General features: G+C 38.7%; 4 protein-coding genes and 1 non-coding gene across 9 annotated transcripts; 3 read left to right on the top strand and 2 right to left on the bottom strand.

Annotated features, from left to right (window-relative positions):
- Positions 1–679: 679 nt before the first annotated feature.
- LOC140781756 (ruBisCO large subunit-binding protein subunit beta, chloroplastic) lies at positions 680–5,444 on the bottom strand. The gene is made up of 15 exons (XM_073127942.1): positions 5,225–5,444; positions 4,335–4,574; positions 4,097–4,222; positions 3,771–3,908; positions 3,580–3,675; positions 3,105–3,347; positions 2,789–3,023; positions 2,534–2,703; positions 2,364–2,441; positions 2,203–2,274; positions 1,939–2,043; positions 1,749–1,841; positions 1,556–1,648; positions 1,084–1,207; positions 680–982 (listed from the first exon to the last, which is right to left on the bottom strand). The coding sequence occupies exons 2-15, from the start codon at positions 4,569–4,571 to the stop codon at positions 969–971; spliced, it is 1,824 nt and encodes a 607-aa protein (XP_072984043.1). The 5' UTR covers positions 4,572–4,574; positions 5,225–5,444; the 3' UTR covers positions 680–968.
- Positions 5,445–6,413: 969 nt separating this feature from the next.
- TRNAG-GCC (transfer RNA glycine (anticodon GCC)) lies at positions 6,414–6,484 on the top strand. Its single transcript has one exon. It is a non-coding gene; the product is annotated as a tRNA-Gly (tRNA).
- Positions 6,485–7,503: 1,019 nt separating this feature from the next.
- On the top strand, positions 7,504–10,616 carry LOC140782963 (protein BCCIP homolog). Of its 2 annotated transcripts, XM_073129879.1 has the most exons (9): positions 7,504–7,749; positions 7,843–7,943; positions 8,035–8,304; positions 8,410–8,619; positions 8,727–8,792; positions 8,983–9,075; positions 9,148–9,204; positions 10,090–10,196; positions 10,287–10,616. In XM_073129879.1, exons 1-8 carry the CDS (start codon positions 7,593–7,595, stop codon positions 10,186–10,188), a joined length of 1,053 nt encoding a protein of 350 aa, XP_072985980.1. In that variant the 5' UTR covers positions 7,504–7,592; the 3' UTR covers positions 10,189–10,196; positions 10,287–10,616. The 2 variants fall into 2 exon arrangements, with proteins under 2 accessions (XP_072985980.1, XP_072985981.1); XM_073129880.1 differs by lacking the exon at positions 9,148–9,204 and having other exon boundaries at positions 7,555–7,749.
- Positions 10,617–11,268: 652 nt separating this feature from the next.
- LOC140782688 (uncharacterized) lies at positions 11,269–13,756 on the bottom strand. Its single transcript, XM_073129392.1, has 4 exons — positions 13,621–13,756; positions 11,845–11,945; positions 11,619–11,765; positions 11,269–11,528 (listed from the first exon to the last, which is right to left on the bottom strand). The coding sequence occupies exons 2-3, from the start codon at positions 11,936–11,938 to the stop codon at positions 11,620–11,622; spliced, it is 240 nt and encodes a 79-aa protein (XP_072985493.1). The 5' UTR covers positions 11,939–11,945; positions 13,621–13,756; the 3' UTR covers positions 11,269–11,528; position 11,619.
- Positions 13,757–14,082: 326 nt separating this feature from the next.
- Positions 14,083–17,481, top strand: LOC140780955 (cell division cycle 20.2, cofactor of APC complex-like). Of its 4 annotated transcripts, none has more exons than XR_012107612.1 (7): positions 14,083–14,532; positions 14,693–14,977; positions 15,057–15,326; positions 15,424–16,014; positions 16,111–16,363; positions 16,445–16,483; positions 17,352–17,481. XR_012107612.1 is itself a non-coding variant. In XM_073126688.1 (5 exons), the coding sequence occupies exons 1-5, from the start codon at positions 14,401–14,403 to the stop codon at positions 16,252–16,254; spliced, it is 1,422 nt and encodes a 473-aa protein (XP_072982789.1). In that variant the 5' UTR covers positions 14,083–14,400; the 3' UTR covers positions 16,255–17,262. The 4 variants fall into 4 exon arrangements, 1 of the variants encoding a protein (XP_072982789.1); XR_012107611.1 differs by lacking the exon at positions 17,352–17,481 and adding an exon at positions 16,988–17,262; XR_012107610.1 differs by lacking the exon at positions 17,352–17,481 and having other exon boundaries at positions 16,445–17,262.
- Positions 17,482–18,457: the final 976 nt, after the last annotated feature.

The following is an 18,457-nucleotide window of genomic DNA, read 5'->3' as shown; positions in this document are numbered from 1 at the left end:
TATATGACAAACGTCTATTAGGCGACATGTACTGGATATTATATACTATTTATTAGTAATAAATGAAAAGGTGTACATAGCTGTAAGCTAGATGTCAAAGTTTTAATAGTAATTTTAGGTACAAAAGAATAGAACAAAGATAAGCTGGATCATGTTAAAGTGCTGAGCAGCTACCTCCAGCCAAAAGTACAACAACAAAAAAATATATTTTCTTTTCTCTTATTCTGTTCCTCAACACAGAGAAAAGGAAATTTTGCACTTACCATACACTAAGAAAAGGAAAAGTTACCGGTACAACTACATAAAAAGAAAAAGGAGTCATCATCGGATGGATCGCCATGTAAATATAATCAACAGACCGGACACCAGGATCAATAAATGCAAGGAATATCGAATAAATGCCGCTGGAGAACCGACTTAGTAAATTTAATGTCATCAAAGTCGTTAGTTGTTATCTGCAAGATTTAAACGGTTCAATTTCTTCTTCTTTTTTCTTTTTCTTTTTAAATTTTGAATTGTACGCATATAATATACATCAAGACAAAAACAAACACAAACACGGAAACACCCACCACGGGATAAATAGAATCAAGAAACTCTCGTGGGCAAAAAAAAAAATTTAATGCTAAGCCTAGGCTTGGAATCAAAGCAAATGACAAGCAGCAGCCTAGAATGAAAATTTTTGTTGCTCAATAGCAAGTCAAGTAAGCTGACTCGATTCATTTAGACCTGGATCGGAAGCTAAAATTAGGTCTTACAAAGAATACAAGGTTGTACTACAGATGTTCTTGGTGCTTCTTATCGCATGCATGCCGCAGACAAGGCTTAATCTAACCTCACTAACCTCTGACCACTCTAGTTCAAAATGATATCAATAATAGATTTACAAAGAGAGACCACAAAAATATGCATTGGCTATGGAGGGATCATCTTATTTCTTTCTGGCTACACCTTTGTGGAGCTATCAATTAGTAACCGTATCCTGGTTGAAATAGAAAAGGAAATATCAGGTCGCTTATCTTATGGAAATACAAATGAACTTGGACATGCTAAAAAGTGATTTAACTTTCAAAAAGGTAGTACCTGAGTTATCCATCGGATTTCCAGCAGCCACTGGCTCGGGCTCCTTGATATCGACAACTACAACATCTGAAGTAAGGAACGTTCTGGCAACAGACGCCGCATGTTCCAAGCAGCACCTGACCACCTGCTCAATATAAAAGAATCTTTTTAGTACCTCGACAGTGGTAAGATGGATCCTACCATTTGATAATGCATCATTATAGAGCTACTCAAATCCAACAGGAAAGGAAAAAAGTTCATAGCTGATTGATCCAACACATCATGACCAAATCTAACAACCTAATCAAAAGATATTAAAACAAGAGGGCAAGACCGGATCTAATTCCTAATCCTAAGACCTGGAAAGAAAATTGCATTTTGACTAGTCATTGAATCTATGGAGCACTAACAGTACCATCTTGTTGAACCAAACAACAGAAACAAAGCCACGTAATTAACAGAAAAAAATATGGGAGTTGCAAAATGGACAGACCTTAGTGGGGTCAATAATTCCAGCAGCCATTAGATCCTCGTATTTTCCAGTTGCAGCATTATACCCATATTTTGGGTTGTCACTGGAGAGCACCTGAAGGAAAAGAAAAAAGGATCAAGAATCTCATACTCCCCCAGTTAGCTGTTAGCAAGATTAAAAGAATAACTTAGTACACTAACTAAGAAGTCCGTACCTTCTCAGTGACAACACTTCCATTAACTCCAGCATTTTTGGCAATTAATTTCAACGGATAGCTCAGAGCCCTCTTTACAATTTCCGCTCCAACCTACGATAAAGCAGGTCAACGTTAGATGTCTCGACAACATGCATGAACTTGCCCATCAGAAAAAAAAATTTGATAAATTCATGGAAGGAATTTCAACCTTCTGCTCATCATTTTCGAGAGTGTCCTTGATGGCATCAACTTTGGATGCAAGCCTCAACAGGGTACAACCACCACCAACAACAATTCCTTCCTCAACAGCAGCCTGAGCATATAGAAAACCAAATTTACTTCATTTAAATACTTCAAACATAGTCTAGGTGCAAAAGGATATTGTTACTTATAACAAGGAGACCATTACTTAAAACATAGCATTCACAGCAAAAAATATTTGACGTAGCCACAACAAATAAATTTGGCATACCTTTGTAGCATTGAGTGCATCTTCTACTCTTAATTTCTTCTCCTTCAATTCTGTCTCTGTCTGTGCTCCAACCTGCCCGATTCCAACAGGAAGTTAAGTAAAATTGTAAAACACAATTCATCAGAATGGAGCACAAAAGACATATTGGTTCGATATATTACCTGAATGACAGCAACACCACCAGAGAGCTTTGCAATCCTCTCATTCAGTTTCTCCTTCTCATATTCCTGGTCAGCAACCTGAATAATGATTCTTGCGTCATTCAGGCTGTTCCAGGTGTCATACAAGCAGAAAGCATAAGCAATAAGATGAAAAACACAGGAGATCTAACCTCAATGAGATTACGAATCTGTGCAACCCTTTTAGTCACTTCTTCCTGAGTGGTTCCATCACCTACTATTGTTGTAGCATCTTTAGTAAGCACAATTTTAGCAGCATTGCCCAATACTTCCTTGTCTGCTTTATCCAAGGAAAGCCCAACCTCCTCTCTGATCACAGTAGCTGCATACAACAGCCTGTCATGACATGGTAAAAAGGGAAAACAACCGGTGAAAGAAGTATTAAAACATGGTATAAGGAATCCAACCTCCTGTCAGGATGGCAATGTCATCAAGGTATTGGCTTTTGCGCTCCCCAAATCCAGGTGCTTTTAGTGCAGCAATTTTTAATGCACCTCTAAGTTTATTCACGACAAGAGTAGCAAGAGCTTCCTGTTCAATATCTTCAGCAATTATCACGACAGGATATCCTCCTCTAATAGCATCTTCCAAAACATTGATAAGATCCCTTGCGTTTGTGATTTTCTTGTCCACAAGAAGCAACTGCAAAGATAAAATATATTTAGACATAAATAAAAAATGAATATGGAATCCAAACGCAAAACTATGCAAGCAATTACTAACCTTGCAGTTTTCATATTCAACTGACATTTTCTCACTATCTGTTACAAAGTAAGGAGAAATATAACCACGATCAAACTGCATTCCCTCTACGACGTAAAGGCTATTTTCAGCGCTTTTCCCCTCTTCGAGTGTCACCACTCCCTTCCTACCCACCTTACTCATAGCCTCAGCGATCATGTTTCCAATTTCATAGTTGTTTCCAGCACTCACTGCTGCGACATCGGCTAGCTCACTATCTTCAACCTGCAAATCATATGCATGATTAGTGATCATAGCTAATATATAGTTATATACACTACAAGTGGAGACCATAAGACCATCCAAATGTCGTCAGCAAGCAGTTGGAGATTAATATAAAAGGCTAAGCATTTATATAACGCCAACTTGTTGGAATTCATTGAGAGAAAATGGCAGGCAGTGTAGGACCAAAATGCTGCGACTGTAAAGGTTCCAATTCAAAGTCTACTATATATACCTCTTTTGACATCAGCTTCAGTTCAGCAACTAAAGCTTTGGCTGTTTTCTCAATACCCCGAGTGATCTGAACAGGGTTGGCCCCTGCGGCAACCACCTGCGCATACCACAGTATCAGCAAATAGGAAAGATGCCGCCACCCAAACAAACCAGTGAGAGAACTGTGTGCAGGAATAGGAAGAAATCACAAACCTTAACACCCTCAGCAATCAACCCCTGAGCAAGAACAACTGAAGTAGTGGTACCATCCCCAGCAAGATCATTGGTCTTTGCAGCAGCCTGTCTTACTAGCTTTGCACCAATGTTCTCAACAGGATCCTCTAGTTCAACCTAATCAAAGCAGAACATTGATAAAGCACCAAATTAAGTGTTATGATGCTAGAATCTGAGACCTATATAATTTTTAGCATAAAAAACATGAACATTGTAGACAACTAGACAACTACGTCTATTCGATGAATTGAGATATAGCATATAATGTGAAAAGTGAACAAGCTTTATATAAACCTAATTATTACCTCCCTGGCTACAGTAACACCATCATTAACAATTTTTGGTGATCCATACTTGCTTTCCAAAACGACATTCCTACCCTTTGGGCCAAGAGTAACACCAACAAGGTCTGCAAGCTTGTTGACACCAGTCTGAAACAGCCAAAAGAAAATTAGTGTAACAGAAACAAAATTTAAGGGCCAAGTTCCAAGATTTAGAATGTCCATCTGCAAAAAGAATTGCAAGACACTTCGAAGCACTTACTTGCAATTTTTTAATGGCCGATCCATCCTTGTTGAAGTATAACTCCTTAGCCATTGCCCTGACTTTAGAGCTGCCTCTTTTCTGTAGGTTCAAGTCCTGCCTCCTCCCACTTAGAGGACTAGCAGAAATAGATGCGCGGGAAGAGAACTTGGAGAACTTCTCCCCAGATCCCGGGAGCTTCTTGCTAGGAGCAGCCACAGCGCTGATTGTTGACATAGTGCTGAATGTGGATGCCATTTTCTGTCCATGTACGCAAAGGCGAACATTCTCAGTCAGACACTACAATGAGAGCTTCGAGAGAGAACGTGAATTAAGCAGCTCATACCAGCAATATTTTAATGCCAATGTAGTAGTTTGCAAGTCACATGATAAACTAACATTGAGATAGCCAAGAACTATACAATGGATTGAATCTTAATCAAGAGCACAACTTGTCGTTTACCAAATTACTAAAACTCCACATCAAATTCTCTCCCACTGAGCACCAGCATAAAACAGCAAAGCGAAAAAAGATAAAGAAAAGGAAAAAAAGAAAAGAAAAGGTATCGTCTTAAGAGGAAATCTGGACCATTTGACAAACTTGCAAGGCAATTTATTCTCGTCTACTTCCACAAACTACAACCACCAAATAACTTAAAGTAGGAAATTTAAGAATAAAACAAGATAATTCAGCCCTAATTTCTCATTACAATCATTAATTCCAAATCCTCGGGCGTTCTTATTTCTTCAGCAGATTGCACAACCAATTCCCCTCGAGATAAACGCGGTAGACCGCAAAGTAACAGAATCCACACCGAACCGAAACACGACCACCAAATCCAAGCACCGCAAGAGTGCGAAAGAGAAGAAGGGAAACGAGACCGAGAGCTAGGAGAAGAGGGCAAGTGTACCTGGGAGGCGGACTGAAAGGGTTAGGGTTTGGCGGCGGATAAGGCTCGCTTCCAATCTGTGAGAGAGCTCAGCTAGGAATGGGGGAGCAGGAAAGGGATGAGGTTTTAATATAGAGGCGAGGGTTTTGGAAGCAAGTCTATCGGGAAGGTTCCATGGAGCAATCTCCGCCGTCCGATATCGTGATCCTTTCCGTTGCGGAACTATCTAGAAGGCCTCGGTAAAATGGTAAGGGCGAAAGAAAGAGTAGCTCTTTAATGCGCGCGGATCCTAAAGCACGTGGGTTCCGGGTATATCTCAACCCGTCTGACCCGAATCAACTCAGGTGTTGGATTTAGATCCGAATGAGAAACAACAGCTTGATTGTTTGTCTCATTGGATCCTGTCCAGCAGTCCGGGTCCAATTAAAGTTGGATCCGATATGATAAGATCCATAACCAAGTTAATTAATTGACATTTCCAGTCTCGGTTGATCCTCTTTTGACCCCCTTACCTCTTAGACTACTCTTTCCCTTTTTTATTTTTATTTTTCTTTTTCCAACTTTGGAAGCTGCTTTATCTTTACCAGCTTGCAGTAGTAATTATACTTTAATTGGTTAAAGCCGTATTAGTTGGTCTCCAAAAATTTCCTCACTTCTCTCAAGGAAATTAAAATTTTATATTTCACAAAAACTGGGAGCTTTAAGGTCTTTGTTTTGTTTTAGGTTAAGTTTAAAACTTGATTAGTTAGTCTTATTTTTTACTCTTTATTTTTTTTATAATAAATTTGATTATATATAAAAAAAATTAAAAAAAAAATTTCTTACTGAACCAGTATAGAAATCCGTGAACTAATTTAGTAGGATTATTAAACTCAAAGCAAATAAGGCCTAAACTCTGGCTCTAACTTCAAACCATAAAAAATTTGTTGAAAGAACTATTTACAAAAAGCTACGCATCACTTGTTTCACAATTTTTATTTTCTTGAACTCTCCGAATCCATACTGGATTAATTCTTTTGAACCAAACAGTAAAAGGATGAAGGAAGTGTGGGCTTTTCTGAGATATTAATGCTTGTGTTCTAATTGTAAGAGGAGGCTCTTGCAACTAGAATGATATCATTTCCAGTGAAATCTAAGCAACGAGGGAAGCATTGTTGAAGGCAAAGAAGGTCGAGCTCGGTAACATTACTGTATGAATGACGCTGAACGAGCACCAGTGGTCTAGTGGTAGAATAGTACCCTGCCACGGTACAGACCCGGGTTCGATTCCCGGCTGGTGCATTATTCGTTTGATTATTTTTTAAAATGATTGCATACTCTGGATGGAATTTATTTTTTTGATAAAAGTGCGATAACCCACTATATATTATCATAAGGATCATTGATGGCCTTAACGACGGTTTGGCATCGCTGAAAATAAAATATCTTGCTTTGCCACCCCCACGACAAAAGTTCCTTACGCCTCTTGAGCCCCTCGAGCATGGAGAGAGCTTCGAGTTTTAGAGCATCCTTGCAACCTTCGAGTATGATCAATTTTTGTAACATAGAGTTCTCTTCACAAGACATTCGCTCAATAGATAAAACTATCCGAGGAGCTAGACAAGCGAGAAGGTAGACTCTCCTCAAGGATGACTGGCGTAACGTCGGAGAGGGGAGGTGAGTTTTGAATAAGGCCTTCAATGTGCTTGATGATTGATATGGGGTTAGGTCATAGTCCAAGTGGTGGAGAAGGCATAAGCAAAGCTAATTTGGGCTTAGTTCCTCTCTCATTAGACAGTGTCATTTTGGTGAAAATTCCTTTAGAAATTCCATAGAGAAAGGGAGGAGAGCGGAAGCAAGCTTTTGGGTAAGTTTCTCTCCTAAACTTTTCTTGGTATTATTCAACTCCTAATTTTAATATAGGAGTAATGATTTGATGTAGACTAATTTCTTATTAAAAAAAATTCTTCCATAATTTTTTATTGAAAAAAAAAATCTTTCTTAGCTTTATATTTTCCGATGCTTACTTGGTTTTTAATTTTCGACTTGAATTTAATTTTCATAATTTGTATAGTATTCATATTTCTTAGTCCTAACAGGATTTGAATTTTGTAATTTGATTTTGACTAATTTTGATTTCCATAATTTTGTCCTAATTAAACTAAAATTTCTACCTCTCCTCTGAAATTTCAGTGTTTAATCATTTTTATAAAAAATAAAATAAAAAGAAAAAGAAAAAGAAAAATAAAAAGAGAATTAAATTGCCGGCGAAGACTTTAAAAGAAAAAAGAGACTTAATTGCTTTCTTGTAATTTTTTTAAAAAATAAATGCTTCTTATAAGTTATAAAAGTTAAACTCAACCAAACCCTTTCCCTCCCCGCTTCCCGTTAACGCCCGCGCCGCCACGCGATGGTTCAGGGACGGCGCGCGGTGAAGCGCCGCCGCCTCTCGTTGCCGCAGCCCTTCCTCGCCTTCTCCCCTTTCGCACGCTGTGTGCTCCTATCCCACTCCTCCCCCTCCGTCAAACGTGCGCTTCCCGATCCCTCTCCGGCCCCGAAATCCCGAGGTAATCTAAACCCCTTGCTCTCTTCCTCTTCGATCTCACGTTCTCAGCCTCTCAATACATACTGATGGAGTTGATCCTTTCTTGATCGAGTAGAGGAAGATGGAATCAGCAAAGCTAAAACGCCGAAACGCATTAAACGGATCGAATCGTCGAGCGACGAAGAGGAGGAAAAGGAAGAAGAAGAGCAACAAGAGGTATGGGTCTTCCGATTGAATCTTTCTTGATTTCATATTTGTTGTAAAGTTGACTCCTTGACGTCTAATTCGTATTGGGTTGTTATAAAAGCTCGAGACTGTACAAGCCGATTTCGGATTCTTTGATCCTAAGCCCCAGGATTTCAATGGCGTCAAGCTCCTTCTTCAGCGCTACCTCGATGATAAGATATGGGACCTCAGTGGTTTTGTGGATCTTATTCTGGAGCAGACCACGGTGGGCACTGTAGTGAAATTGGATGGGTATGATGAGGATGACGAAGGAGATGGTGGTGCTGGGGACGGGGATGAGGATGAGGGGCTCTATGGGGTCGTCAGTGCGCTCAATTTGGGAAGATATGGCGTAAGTAATTTGAAATTTTGCTTCTTCTTTTTCTTCTTCTTCTTCTTTTTTTTTTTAAAATCTTGTTCCTTTTCTTTACTAGTACCTATACTTTGATATCTTTAGGAGCATAGATGCATTAGGGAGCTCAAGGAGTTCCTTCTTGGAGTTCGTAGTGATGAAGCTGCAAAGGAAAAGCTGAAACTTCTGTTGGAAGAGAAAGCCAACGATGTGGGTCTGTTGGTCTCACAGCGATTTGTGAATTGCCCTTACCAATTAGTGCCTCCATTGTATGATGCACTCTTCGATGAGGTTTCATGGGCAACTGAAGATGAGGTTGGTTGCAGTGTACTCATATATATGTTAGGTTGCTTCCTATTTGTTATCTTTTCACGGTCATGGCAATTGAGAGTGACTTTATCTTCTGTCTTTGACTGTGAAAGCCCACGCAAGAGCTTCGGGATTCCTTCCGTTTCAAGTGGTATTTATTGGTTACAAGAATTTTTGAGGTACTGGGTTTTCCTTCCAAAGTTATTTGTTTTACAGTTGCAATGTTGGTAATTTGAATGAAGTTGCATACTTGCATATGATTGAGCCAGTTACCAACTTTATATATTGGTTAAGTGTATAAAGAGTGATCCCTAGGTTGATATATAACAATTTTCTCCCTATCTGGTTGCCACCTTCTTCATGATGTAGAACAAAAATTTCAACCAACGGAAGCCAAAGCACAGCAGAGGTGAGGACGAACTGGTTATTTATTTGAAAGCCGAAGATGAACTTCTTCGTGAGGTATTAAATGTTCACCATAAGATGTAATTGTTGTTTATTATTAAGTTGTTTATACAATCTTTCTTATTTCAGCTTAGCACATGGTCTTTTACATTTCCTTTGCATGCTCAACAATTGGCTCCCCCTGAAGTAAGTTGCATACACTTGTGTCTTTCTTTTATTAATATGTTCTTCAGGTATATTTTCTTGTTAGCACGGAATGCGGGAAACTCTAGGTCTTTAAACAGCTTAAAAGCATGTTGTTGGTTCTTGTTGCAACTTGCAACAAATCTTCAATGCTATTTTGATCATTAGAACACCGGTTGTCTCAGTCATATGTTTTTTTTTTCTCTTATCAATGAAATCACATGTTTTATCTATAAGATTTAAATTTAAATGCTCAGGAGTTCTAAGATTTCCTACTGGGACAATCTTATAGTGATAAGAACAAGATTTTATTACATATCTTCTAACAATTCTAAGCCTACTCAGTAGTGTCGGGAAAGACATTGCAGCTTTGAGTTGTCACTGCAGCTAACTTTGTATTCCATGAGAAGGAATTAATGTGCCAATGACGTCTCTTGTGACACCTTTAGACCTATTAATCAATTATCCTTTTCTCTATTTGACTCAAATCCTGTCTAGATCCTTTTGATTCTCTCCATTTTTCCATTATTAACTGACGTCACTAGGCCACACCCAGTGGTAAGAGAGAATTTTGGCTAATGGATTCTACTTCACAAAAACATTAGAAAATCAGGCCCTCTTATGCTGCCTTCCCTTTCAAGAAAAGTAAAAGGAAAGTTGCATTGTAGTTCCAGAATGCAATCGTGAAATTCTTTTAATCTAGTAGGCATATTTTTATTTAACTAAGGTTCAATATGTTCTTATGGTGATGAGAACTAACAATAACGAATTTCTCTGAAACAGTTTTGGATGACCAAAGAATGCGAAAAATAATTTTCATGTTCTTATCAACCTATTAACTTTTGGCCTTTGATATGCATCAAGAGTGGTTATTGTCTTTTACTGCAGCTGAAGAATTACCGGGAGATGGGACTAGTCATGGTTGTAAAAGCTGAGGAAGTTCCCAGGTTCCGCGAGAAGTTAAAGTCTTTAGTAGCTGAATCATGATTCTTTAGGTACTTTAATATTTGGATGCAAATATTTTCTTTTTTAAGCTCACAATTATAATACTGATTGCTGCTGTTTTATTTAATCTGGAATAACAGATTTAGATACCATTGCTGTCGCACAGTAGTAGGCTCTTACAATTGGCCAAGGACCGAAGAGTAGAACTTGGTAGTAACATATTGTGAGGAGTTAAAAGAGTTCTATAGAAGTGAACCGATCTTTTTTCCCCCATTTTGTGCTCTTGTTTTTCTTGCTTCTGTTGGGTACAGGATGCATTTTGATCTATGTTAGTTAAATGCAGATGAGCAGGTTGAAAATGTCCCAAGGAGAAGATATATTTTTTTGTCGATCGGTGTGCGGAATATTGTGGCATCTATGTAAAGATATTTAACACTATAACACTTGAATGAAGTAGCTCAGGTCTCTCATACTGCTTAGAAAAATCACAAAAAGTTGGCAGCACTGCTCAAACTGCGAGACTGGAGATGTGCATAGGTTTTCTTCATCATTCTCCATCTTGTTCTCTCTTGTTCAAGTTTGGTCTGTCTTTGCTTCCATTACTTTATAAATGGATAAGCCGAGTAATTTGAAGAGAGCAGAGGATTCCAAGCTTAAGTGTGGTACATTCATGCTAGATGAAATAAGTGCAAGAGCCATTTTTAGCCAATCAGTAATAAAGGTTTATGATGCACCTTATAAGTGGGATTAGAAAAAATACACTGAAACAGGTGAAGTTCAATAATGAACCATATATAAAATGGTCGTTCTGAATTAAATGAGGTTTCTGATCAAAAAACAAAAAAAGAAAAGGGAAAAAAATTAGGTTTAATATACTTGTGATCGTGTTGGTGAAAGCTACGCTTGGAATCAGATGAAGCTTTATCTTGCCATGATAATATAACAAACCAATCAAGTATTAAGATTCTAAGAGTGGGCACAATCACAAGCTTTTTATCTAATCTGAAAAGTGAAAAATAAAAAATTATATCCTTATTTTAATTGAGCAGCCTAATGTAATTACGCGGAATTTAAAAAGCCATGTTCCAGATGCAGAACAGAAAGAAAATGTAAGACATCATATACATGTAAGAATACTTTGTAAGGAAATTTATAAGAATCAGAAGTCAATCACATCAAGAGATGCTTCCCGGCAGATGCAACAAATCCTTTAGAGGAAATTTATCAGTTAGTCAATCACATCCAGAGACGTTTCCTAACTCAAGCCATTATTTAGCTGGAAATCTGCTCACATATCCGGAAACTACAGGGAGTTTTGAAAAGAAAAGCAATTTTCAATCGCGAAACAGAGCAACCTGGACGTCCAGGTGAGGAAGGAAATCCTGCCAGATTATCATGCAAGGGTGAAGAAAATGTCAGGATATGTGAAGCACCGAAATGCAAGTATCGTATAAAAACTAAGATGGTTTCACCTTAAGACTCAGCTGACTTGATAATGAAATTCTGACGGCTGATTGGGTTCATAACAACTGGCGGTCCAGCGGTACGAGGCCATGCCTGCAACTTCTTATCAGTTGCTTCCCACCATTCCTGGTCAACTATAGTCTTTGGGGTGGTGCCTGGTTTTCAGAAAAGAAAATGCATATAACTAATTTACTCTAACCAACGAAGCTTCTGATAGGGTTTCTTTCTATTTACCTCCAAATATCTTCTTGTCAGCAATAGATACATCACATATGTATGCAATTGCAAACGATCCTGCCAAAGATCCAATGATATATTTGGTTGCCATAATTGAACTACAATGAAAAGAATTTGAAGCATTAGAAAAAGGGAAAAGAAATGTCAGCCTTAGCAATGTCAGCAAGAAAAAGAGGAATTGTGTATCTCATCAGAAGCATTTAGTAGTATTTCCAATTATACCACAATGGTGCGGGCCTTGTGGCCTATATTTCCTTTCCTATTCTACTTCATGAAAGCACATCAGAACTCAGAAGTGCATGCACATATTCTTGGAGAGCAGCCTTGCGGGTCTTGTATGGCCAATATTATCCTCAGAATCATATTAACCTATGCTTACAACTTCTATTTTCACATATTAACTTAGTTCACTTTTCCTTAAGAAAGAAAACAGGTAAATATATTATTATATAGAAAACTAAATGATATGGATGATAAGAAAGCAAGAAAGCAGATAGAACTTTGTAGAGCAGAGGATAGCATAAATTTCAAACTGACTGCAGTGAGATCTTGTGGCCAACTGCAAAAAGGAAAAGATGAAGAATTGAGCAAGAAAAACACGTTTTTTTTTTACCGTCGACTTCAAAGCCATCGCAATGTCCACCTAAATAATAGTGGGTTGAGCTACAAAGCACTAAAGCGCATCTAATTTTGTAAGACAAACCATTACTGTTTGCTCCCACCATTGATTTCTCATGTGAATGCACTAGCATGTTTGATAGCAGACACATGAGGAAAAATAAATACAAAGATTGTAGTAGGTGTTTTCTTTCTTTGTGCTAATTAGTCCAACTCTCTTCACTTAACCTATGTGATATTGGCCCGTAGTTATTTGTGACATCATACTGAGGGCATCTAATTTTCCAATTTAAGCATATCATAACAGTGACAAAAAAGAAAAAGAAAGCGAGGTATTATGAACGGGAACCTCCCTTGTATCTTGACTACTATAATTCTCTTGATCAAAATGTTCCACTATTAGAACACTCATATCTTCTTGTTTAAATTTTTATTAAAAGTATCGATTTCTAAGCACATGGCCATCATGTCCTTGTGACTTATCTTTTACAACTACCAGTCAGTTGGAATCATACAAAGTTTCTCCAAGGCTAATTCTCATACCTTTGATATCATGTGTAGTCTAATTTTCGTATTTTTGATCTACTCATGCACCCCCTTTAGTCATCATACCAAACACCAAACTTAATTGATCTCTATCTGCACTTGGACCAATAAAACTTTTATTTCCTTAACAAAAATTCACACTTGCCCTCTCAATTTATTTTTCCACGTTCTCACAATCATCTCTGATATACTATTTGCCAATTTTCTTATCCAGATTTTTAGGAATTACCATTTCGTGCAAAAATTAAATAAATAAACCAACAAATTTTCTTCAGTACGAAAGGTTCCAATTGCTAACCTAAGGCATAATTCAAGAGACTTAAACTAAGCGAAAGTTAACTAATTTAACTTCATTCTATTACAGCGACAAGGAGACATAAGTTGCTCCTCCTCTCACCTCATCCACCTAGAAGAACAAATCCAACTTCCACAACTCTAGCAGAAAACTAGATCGTCAGATCAAACCCCAACTAAGAGACGTAAGAAAGGAAACCCTAATTAACCGGCAGCAAAAAAAAAAACAAAAAATGTCCCGGAAAAGAACGCATAATGAGATCCCATGCAAAGGACATGAGATCAAGGAAATAGATCTGAGATTGGTTCCTTTACCTTGGGATCGATTGATCACAGATTCGATTCGGAGCAGCCGCCGCTTTAATCCTCTTCAGCAATGGAAGAACTAGTCGATCCCTAAGAATAAGGATAAAGTAGTCGTACTCATATGGATTTCCATTTTCCACCGAGTTGGTTTAACTCAATCCCGAACCGAACCGAACCGAATCGAACCGACGGGTTTGCAATTTGCAGTCCAACCCGATACATGAGAAATTTACATATAACACCTCTTGCGTTTAAGACCCTTCTTTATCAGTTATTTTCGTTTGACCCCATGAAGTGATTTTTGTTACTATTCTCTTTGTTTGGGTTTTATGTATAAAAAGATCCTTGCTAGGGTTTTGCAGATAGTGTCGGCCCTCCAACGGCTAGATTCTCACACCTTTGAAAAACTAGCCGTTGCGGTGACAAAATTTTTCCCCAATCCTTTCTATATATACTTAAAACGGTTATCCAAGCTTCTCACCAAAAGCTCTCTCTCTCTCTCTCTCTCTCTGACTCACTCGGCGCTCTCAAGAAGGGGAAAAGAGCTCTTTTTCTCCTTCCTCGCTTCGCTCTGTGGATCCCACAATCTGCTCTCTGCGATCACAAAACGCTCGATTCTTTTGATTTCTCACAGCTTTGTTATACTTAATTTGCTTTCTATTGCTGCCTAACTCTTCTTGGTTGCAGGGATTTTCCTGTGTTCTTTTAGATTTTATTTTTAATCCAATTCGTGGTTTGGTCAGTCTGTCTATTTTTTCTTTCTCTTCTATTTCTTGCGTGTTGCTAACCATGGATGCAGCTTCTACCATCTCCTCTGAGAAGAACCGGATCGCATCTCGCCGCCCTCTTCAAGAAGTCGGCCCGAGGCCTTACATCCCGTCGCTGCACACCTCCTCCAGGAATCCATCTCACCGGAGCAATGTATGTCTCATCTTTTGGATAATCTTTTCCTCAACTGGATCTATTCTAAGAAGTTGATTTCTTGATCTAGATATAAGCAATCCGCTCAGATTCTGTTTTGATTCTTGTCGCAAATTCTGTATGCACATTTGGTTTATGGGATCTTTTTGGTAAACTGCAGGGCGATAGATTCATCCCAGACAGGTCCTCCATGGATTTCGACATGGCCTACTACCTCCTCACCGAGTCGAAAAAGGAGAAGGAGAATGCGGCGGCGGCTGGGTCCCCCTCGAGAGAGGCATACCGAAAGCTTCTTGCCGAGAACCTTCTAAAGAACAGAACCAGAATACTCTCCTTCAAGAGCAAGCCTCCTGCGCCTGCCGAAGGAGTTCTTCAAGAAGTCTGCTCCAACAGCACTTCTTCTTGCCAAACCAAGTCAGCAAGGCAGCGAAGATACATTCCCCAGGTTGGTTTTCTTCCATCTGAATCAGAGGCTAAACGAGCTTCTTGGTGTTTGATCTAATTCCCTTCTCACCTTTATTCAGTCTGCCGAGAGGACATTGGATGCGCCTGAGATCGTCGACGACTACTATCTGAATCTGCTCGACTGGGGGAGCAGCAACATCTTGTCGATCGCCCTCGGGAACACTGTCTACTTGTGGGATGCTTCAACTGGGTCTACTTCTGAGCTTGTCACAGTTGATGAAGAGAATGGTCCCGTGACCAGTGTCAGCTGGGCACCCGATGGCCGGCACATCGCGCTCGGGCTCAACTCTTCCGACGTTCAACTGTGGGACTCGACCTCTGGTCGCATGGTTAGTGCTTAAATTTCAATTGCTGATGCTTTCTCACTCCAGTCTCCTGCATTTGAGGTCTTTTGATTACCAACCACTTTGTGTTCAAATTTTGCAGCTGAGGACTCTTAGAGGAGTTCATCAATCCAGAGTTGGATCACTCGCTTGGAACAACAACATCCTGTCAACTGGCGGGATGGACGGCAAGATTGTGAACAATGATGTTAGAATAAGATCACATGTTGTTCAAACCTACAGAGGCCATCAGCAAGAAGTCTGTGGACTGAAATGGTCAGGCTCAGGGCAGCAATTGGCTAGTGGAGGCAATGACAACCTTCTTCACATCTGGGACCTATCAATGGCATCTTCCAATGCAGTTCCAGGTCAGAACCAATGGCTTCACAGGTTTGAGGACCACATGGCTGCAGTGAAGGCCCTTGCTTGGTGTCCATTCCAGAGCAATTTGCTTGCGTCCGGTGGCGGAGGCGGCGACCGGTGCATCAAGTTCTGGAACACCCACACTGGTGCCTGTCTGAATTCGGTTGACACTGGGTCTCAGGTGTGCTCTCTGCTGTGGAACAAGAATGAAAGGGAACTGCTTAGCTCTCATGGATTCACTCAGAATCAATTGACCTTATGGAAGTACCCATCCATGGTGAAGATTGCAGAGCTCACTGGCCATACTTCTAGAGTTCTATTTATGGCTCAGGTTAATATTATTGCTCTTTGGATAAGGTATTTTTCACATTATATAGATTTAAAAGAAAAGATTGCTTATTTGTGTCATGTTACTGGAAATTTGCAGAGTCCTGATGGTTGCACAGTGGCATCTGCTGCTGGGGATGAAACTTTGAGATTTTGGAATGTCTTTGGAGCTCCTGAAGCAGCAAAGCCTGCAGCCAAGACATCAAACACTGGGGCTTTCTCCAGCTTTAACCACATCAGGTGAGGAGTAAAGCATGGGGGGTAAGACCTGAATATAATGGAATAGCTTATTCTGGTCTCGGTGTGTTCATGCCTTGAGGAAGAAAAGATGCCTGATTTTTTAGTAGCACAAGGTTAGTTAATAGTATAATCCTATTATGTTGATTTGAGCTTTGGATAAGTGAATACATTTTGACATTCTTTTCCATGTGCAGATCATTGATGCCTGCCTTAATCTGTGATAATCTGTTAAGGTATAAAATAACATGCTACTCTCATCAAGTAAAATCCCAGGAAGTGTTTGCATAGATTTTCATAGTTAAATCAACTCTTTGTTTGCAAATAATAAAACTCACTCTGAACATGTGTCAGAAAAAAAAAATCCTGTGTACCTGCAACTGAATCTGAGTTTTGAATCTCGCATGTCATCCATTCATTTAATGGATTAGAGACATCATAGTATATAGCTTATTAAAGAACGGAATATCAAACATAGGATTATGTTACAACCTGGGATTATGAATGTATGAAAATCATACATATGGAGAACTATTATTGCATACAGATGCCATTCAGAATGATAGAGACTTCTATACAATTTAGACCTCTTGCTTCTATCTGTGGGATATTAAATTATTCTATTAGCTTTGCTAGATTACATTTTATTGCCTAATCTCGAATAGATTGTTATCCAAAAGTTACCTGGTAACAAAACACTGTTTTGTGACATCCCATGAAGCAATTGATTTTGGTTGCAGCTGGCTTTTTACATGTTTAAAGGCCAGAGTCAATCAAAGAAGGCACTACACTCTGAAGAACTTGGAGACTGTTTGCTGAACTAAACATTATCAGAAAAGAAACTTTTGTAACTATTGAGATTTTTTTTTCTTTAGCACAAGATGTGAGAATTAGAGTGAACTTGTGAATGGAGCAATGAATGCTCTTTATGAACTTCCTTGGTTCAGGCTTGTAGAATTAATTACTTATAGTGAAAGCATGCTAGACACCCCGTGGACGTAGGCACTTTGTCGAACCACGTAAATCTGTCTCAATTATTTTCTCTTTATCGCATACCTTTGAAGGTGGTCACCTTGCATAACTGAATTTTGAGCTTTTCCGCAGATTGGACTAAACAAAGCTGCCAACTAATTACTCACCTATTGTGCACAAATCTGGTTCCAGGTTGTGTATATTCACCTCTCGCTAATCACAATCTAATATTTTTGAAATTATTCCAACCAAAACCAGAGCACCTCTATTGACGGATTTGTATCATTCACAGACAGATTCAAGGGAGCAATTAGTTGATCGCAATAACTTCATCTGAATTGTCTCTGTATTTTTTTAAGGAAGAAACCAAATATAACATTTCTAAGCAAGTAAGAGAGCAGGAAAACAACAAAAGCTAGCTCCAGCATTCTTAATTTGAATCAGGCTCTCAGTGAATAAAAAGAGAATCAGCAAATTTGCTGAGAACTTTGAGCTAATAACGGATTTGTATCATTCACAGACAGATTCAAGAGAGCAATTAGTTGTTCGCAATAACTCTTAATCTGAATTGTCTCTGTAATTTACTAAGAAAGAAACCAAGTCAAACATTTCTAAGCAATTAAGAGAGCAATTGTAAAATCACAGGTAACTAACTAAAACTGTAGGGTGTAAAATAAACTTTCCTAAGAAATAGAGAATTTTACAAATCCCACCTTATTTTTTTACCTATTTTTTAATTCGCACTGTCTTTTATGATTTTATAATTTGACCATCTCATTTTTTTTATAATTTTTTAACACCGTGACATTATTTTAACTAACTAATATTAATTAAATTATTATAATATTATCACCACCCTCCCCTCCTCTTTATTTCTTCATCATCTTCCTTCATCTTCCCCTAATCACCTCCTCCGGTCATTATTGCCATCGTCACCACCACCCTTCCTCTTTATGTTCTTTTTCTTCTTTTCCTTCTTTTCTTCCCCTTCTATTTTTCCACATTCTCTCATCTTCCCCCTTCCTCTTTATGTTCTTCTTCTTTTCTTCCCCTTCCCCCTTTTCTACCTATCTTTGCTCTAACCAAAAGTTCACCGGAGAAAATGGAGCGAGTCGAACATCTCGACAGACTCCGATTTAGGCATTAAAACATCCAACTTGTGCATAATGAGGTGATAAGGATGACATAGAAGATAGGAGAGAAGAAAAGGACAATGGAGACAAAAGTTTTTAAATTTT

Source organism: Typha latifolia, chromosome 2, assembly GCF_019914945.1.
Source record: "Typha latifolia isolate L0001 chromosome 2, TyphaL0001v2, whole genome shotgun sequence".
In the NCBI taxonomy this organism is placed as follows: Eukaryota; Viridiplantae; Streptophyta; class Magnoliopsida; order Poales; family Typhaceae; genus Typha; species Typha latifolia.
This window is presented reverse-complemented; position numbering and strand designations above follow the sequence as displayed.

Excerpts from the sequence above, each read along its gene's own strand:
- LOC140782688 (XM_073129392.1), bottom strand. The coding sequence starts at position 11,938 with ATGGCAACCAAATATATCATTGGATCTTTGGCAGGATCGTTTGCAATT. Across the intron at positions 11,766-11,844 it reads TGACAAGAAGATATTTGGAG|GCACCACCCCAAAGACTATA; the intron begins GTAAATAGAAAG and ends TCTGAAAACCAG.
- LOC140782963 (XM_073129879.1), top strand. The coding sequence starts at position 7,593 with ATGGTTCAGGGACGGCGCGCGGTGAAGCGCCGCCGCCTCTCGTTGCCG. Across the intron at positions 9,076-9,147 it reads AAGATGAACTTCTTCGTGAG|CTTAGCACATGGTCTTTTAC; the intron begins GTATTAAATGTT and ends TTCTTATTTCAG. Across the intron at positions 9,205-10,089 it reads AACAATTGGCTCCCCCTGAA|CTGAAGAATTACCGGGAGAT; the intron begins GTAAGTTGCATA and ends CTTTTACTGCAG.
- LOC140780955 (XM_073126688.1), top strand. The coding sequence starts at position 14,401 with ATGGATGCAGCTTCTACCATCTCCTCTGAGAAGAACCGGATCGCATCT. Across the intron at positions 14,978-15,056 it reads AGCGAAGATACATTCCCCAG|TCTGCCGAGAGGACATTGGA; the intron begins GTTGGTTTTCTT and ends ACCTTTATTCAG. Across the intron at positions 16,015-16,110 it reads GAGTTCTATTTATGGCTCAG|AGTCCTGATGGTTGCACAGT; the intron begins GTTAATATTATT and ends GGAAATTTGCAG.
- LOC140781756 (XM_073127942.1), bottom strand. The coding sequence starts at position 4,571 with ATGGCATCCACATTCAGCACTATGTCAACAATCAGCGCTGTGGCTGCT. Across the intron at positions 3,909-4,096 it reads GTGTTACTGTAGCCAGGGAG|GTTGAACTAGAGGATCCTGT; the intron begins GTAATAATTAGG and ends TGCTTTGATTAG. Across the intron at positions 2,704-2,788 it reads CATTGCCATCCTGACAGGAG|CTACTGTGATCAGAGAGGAG; the intron begins GTTGGATTCCTT and ends TGTTGTATGCAG.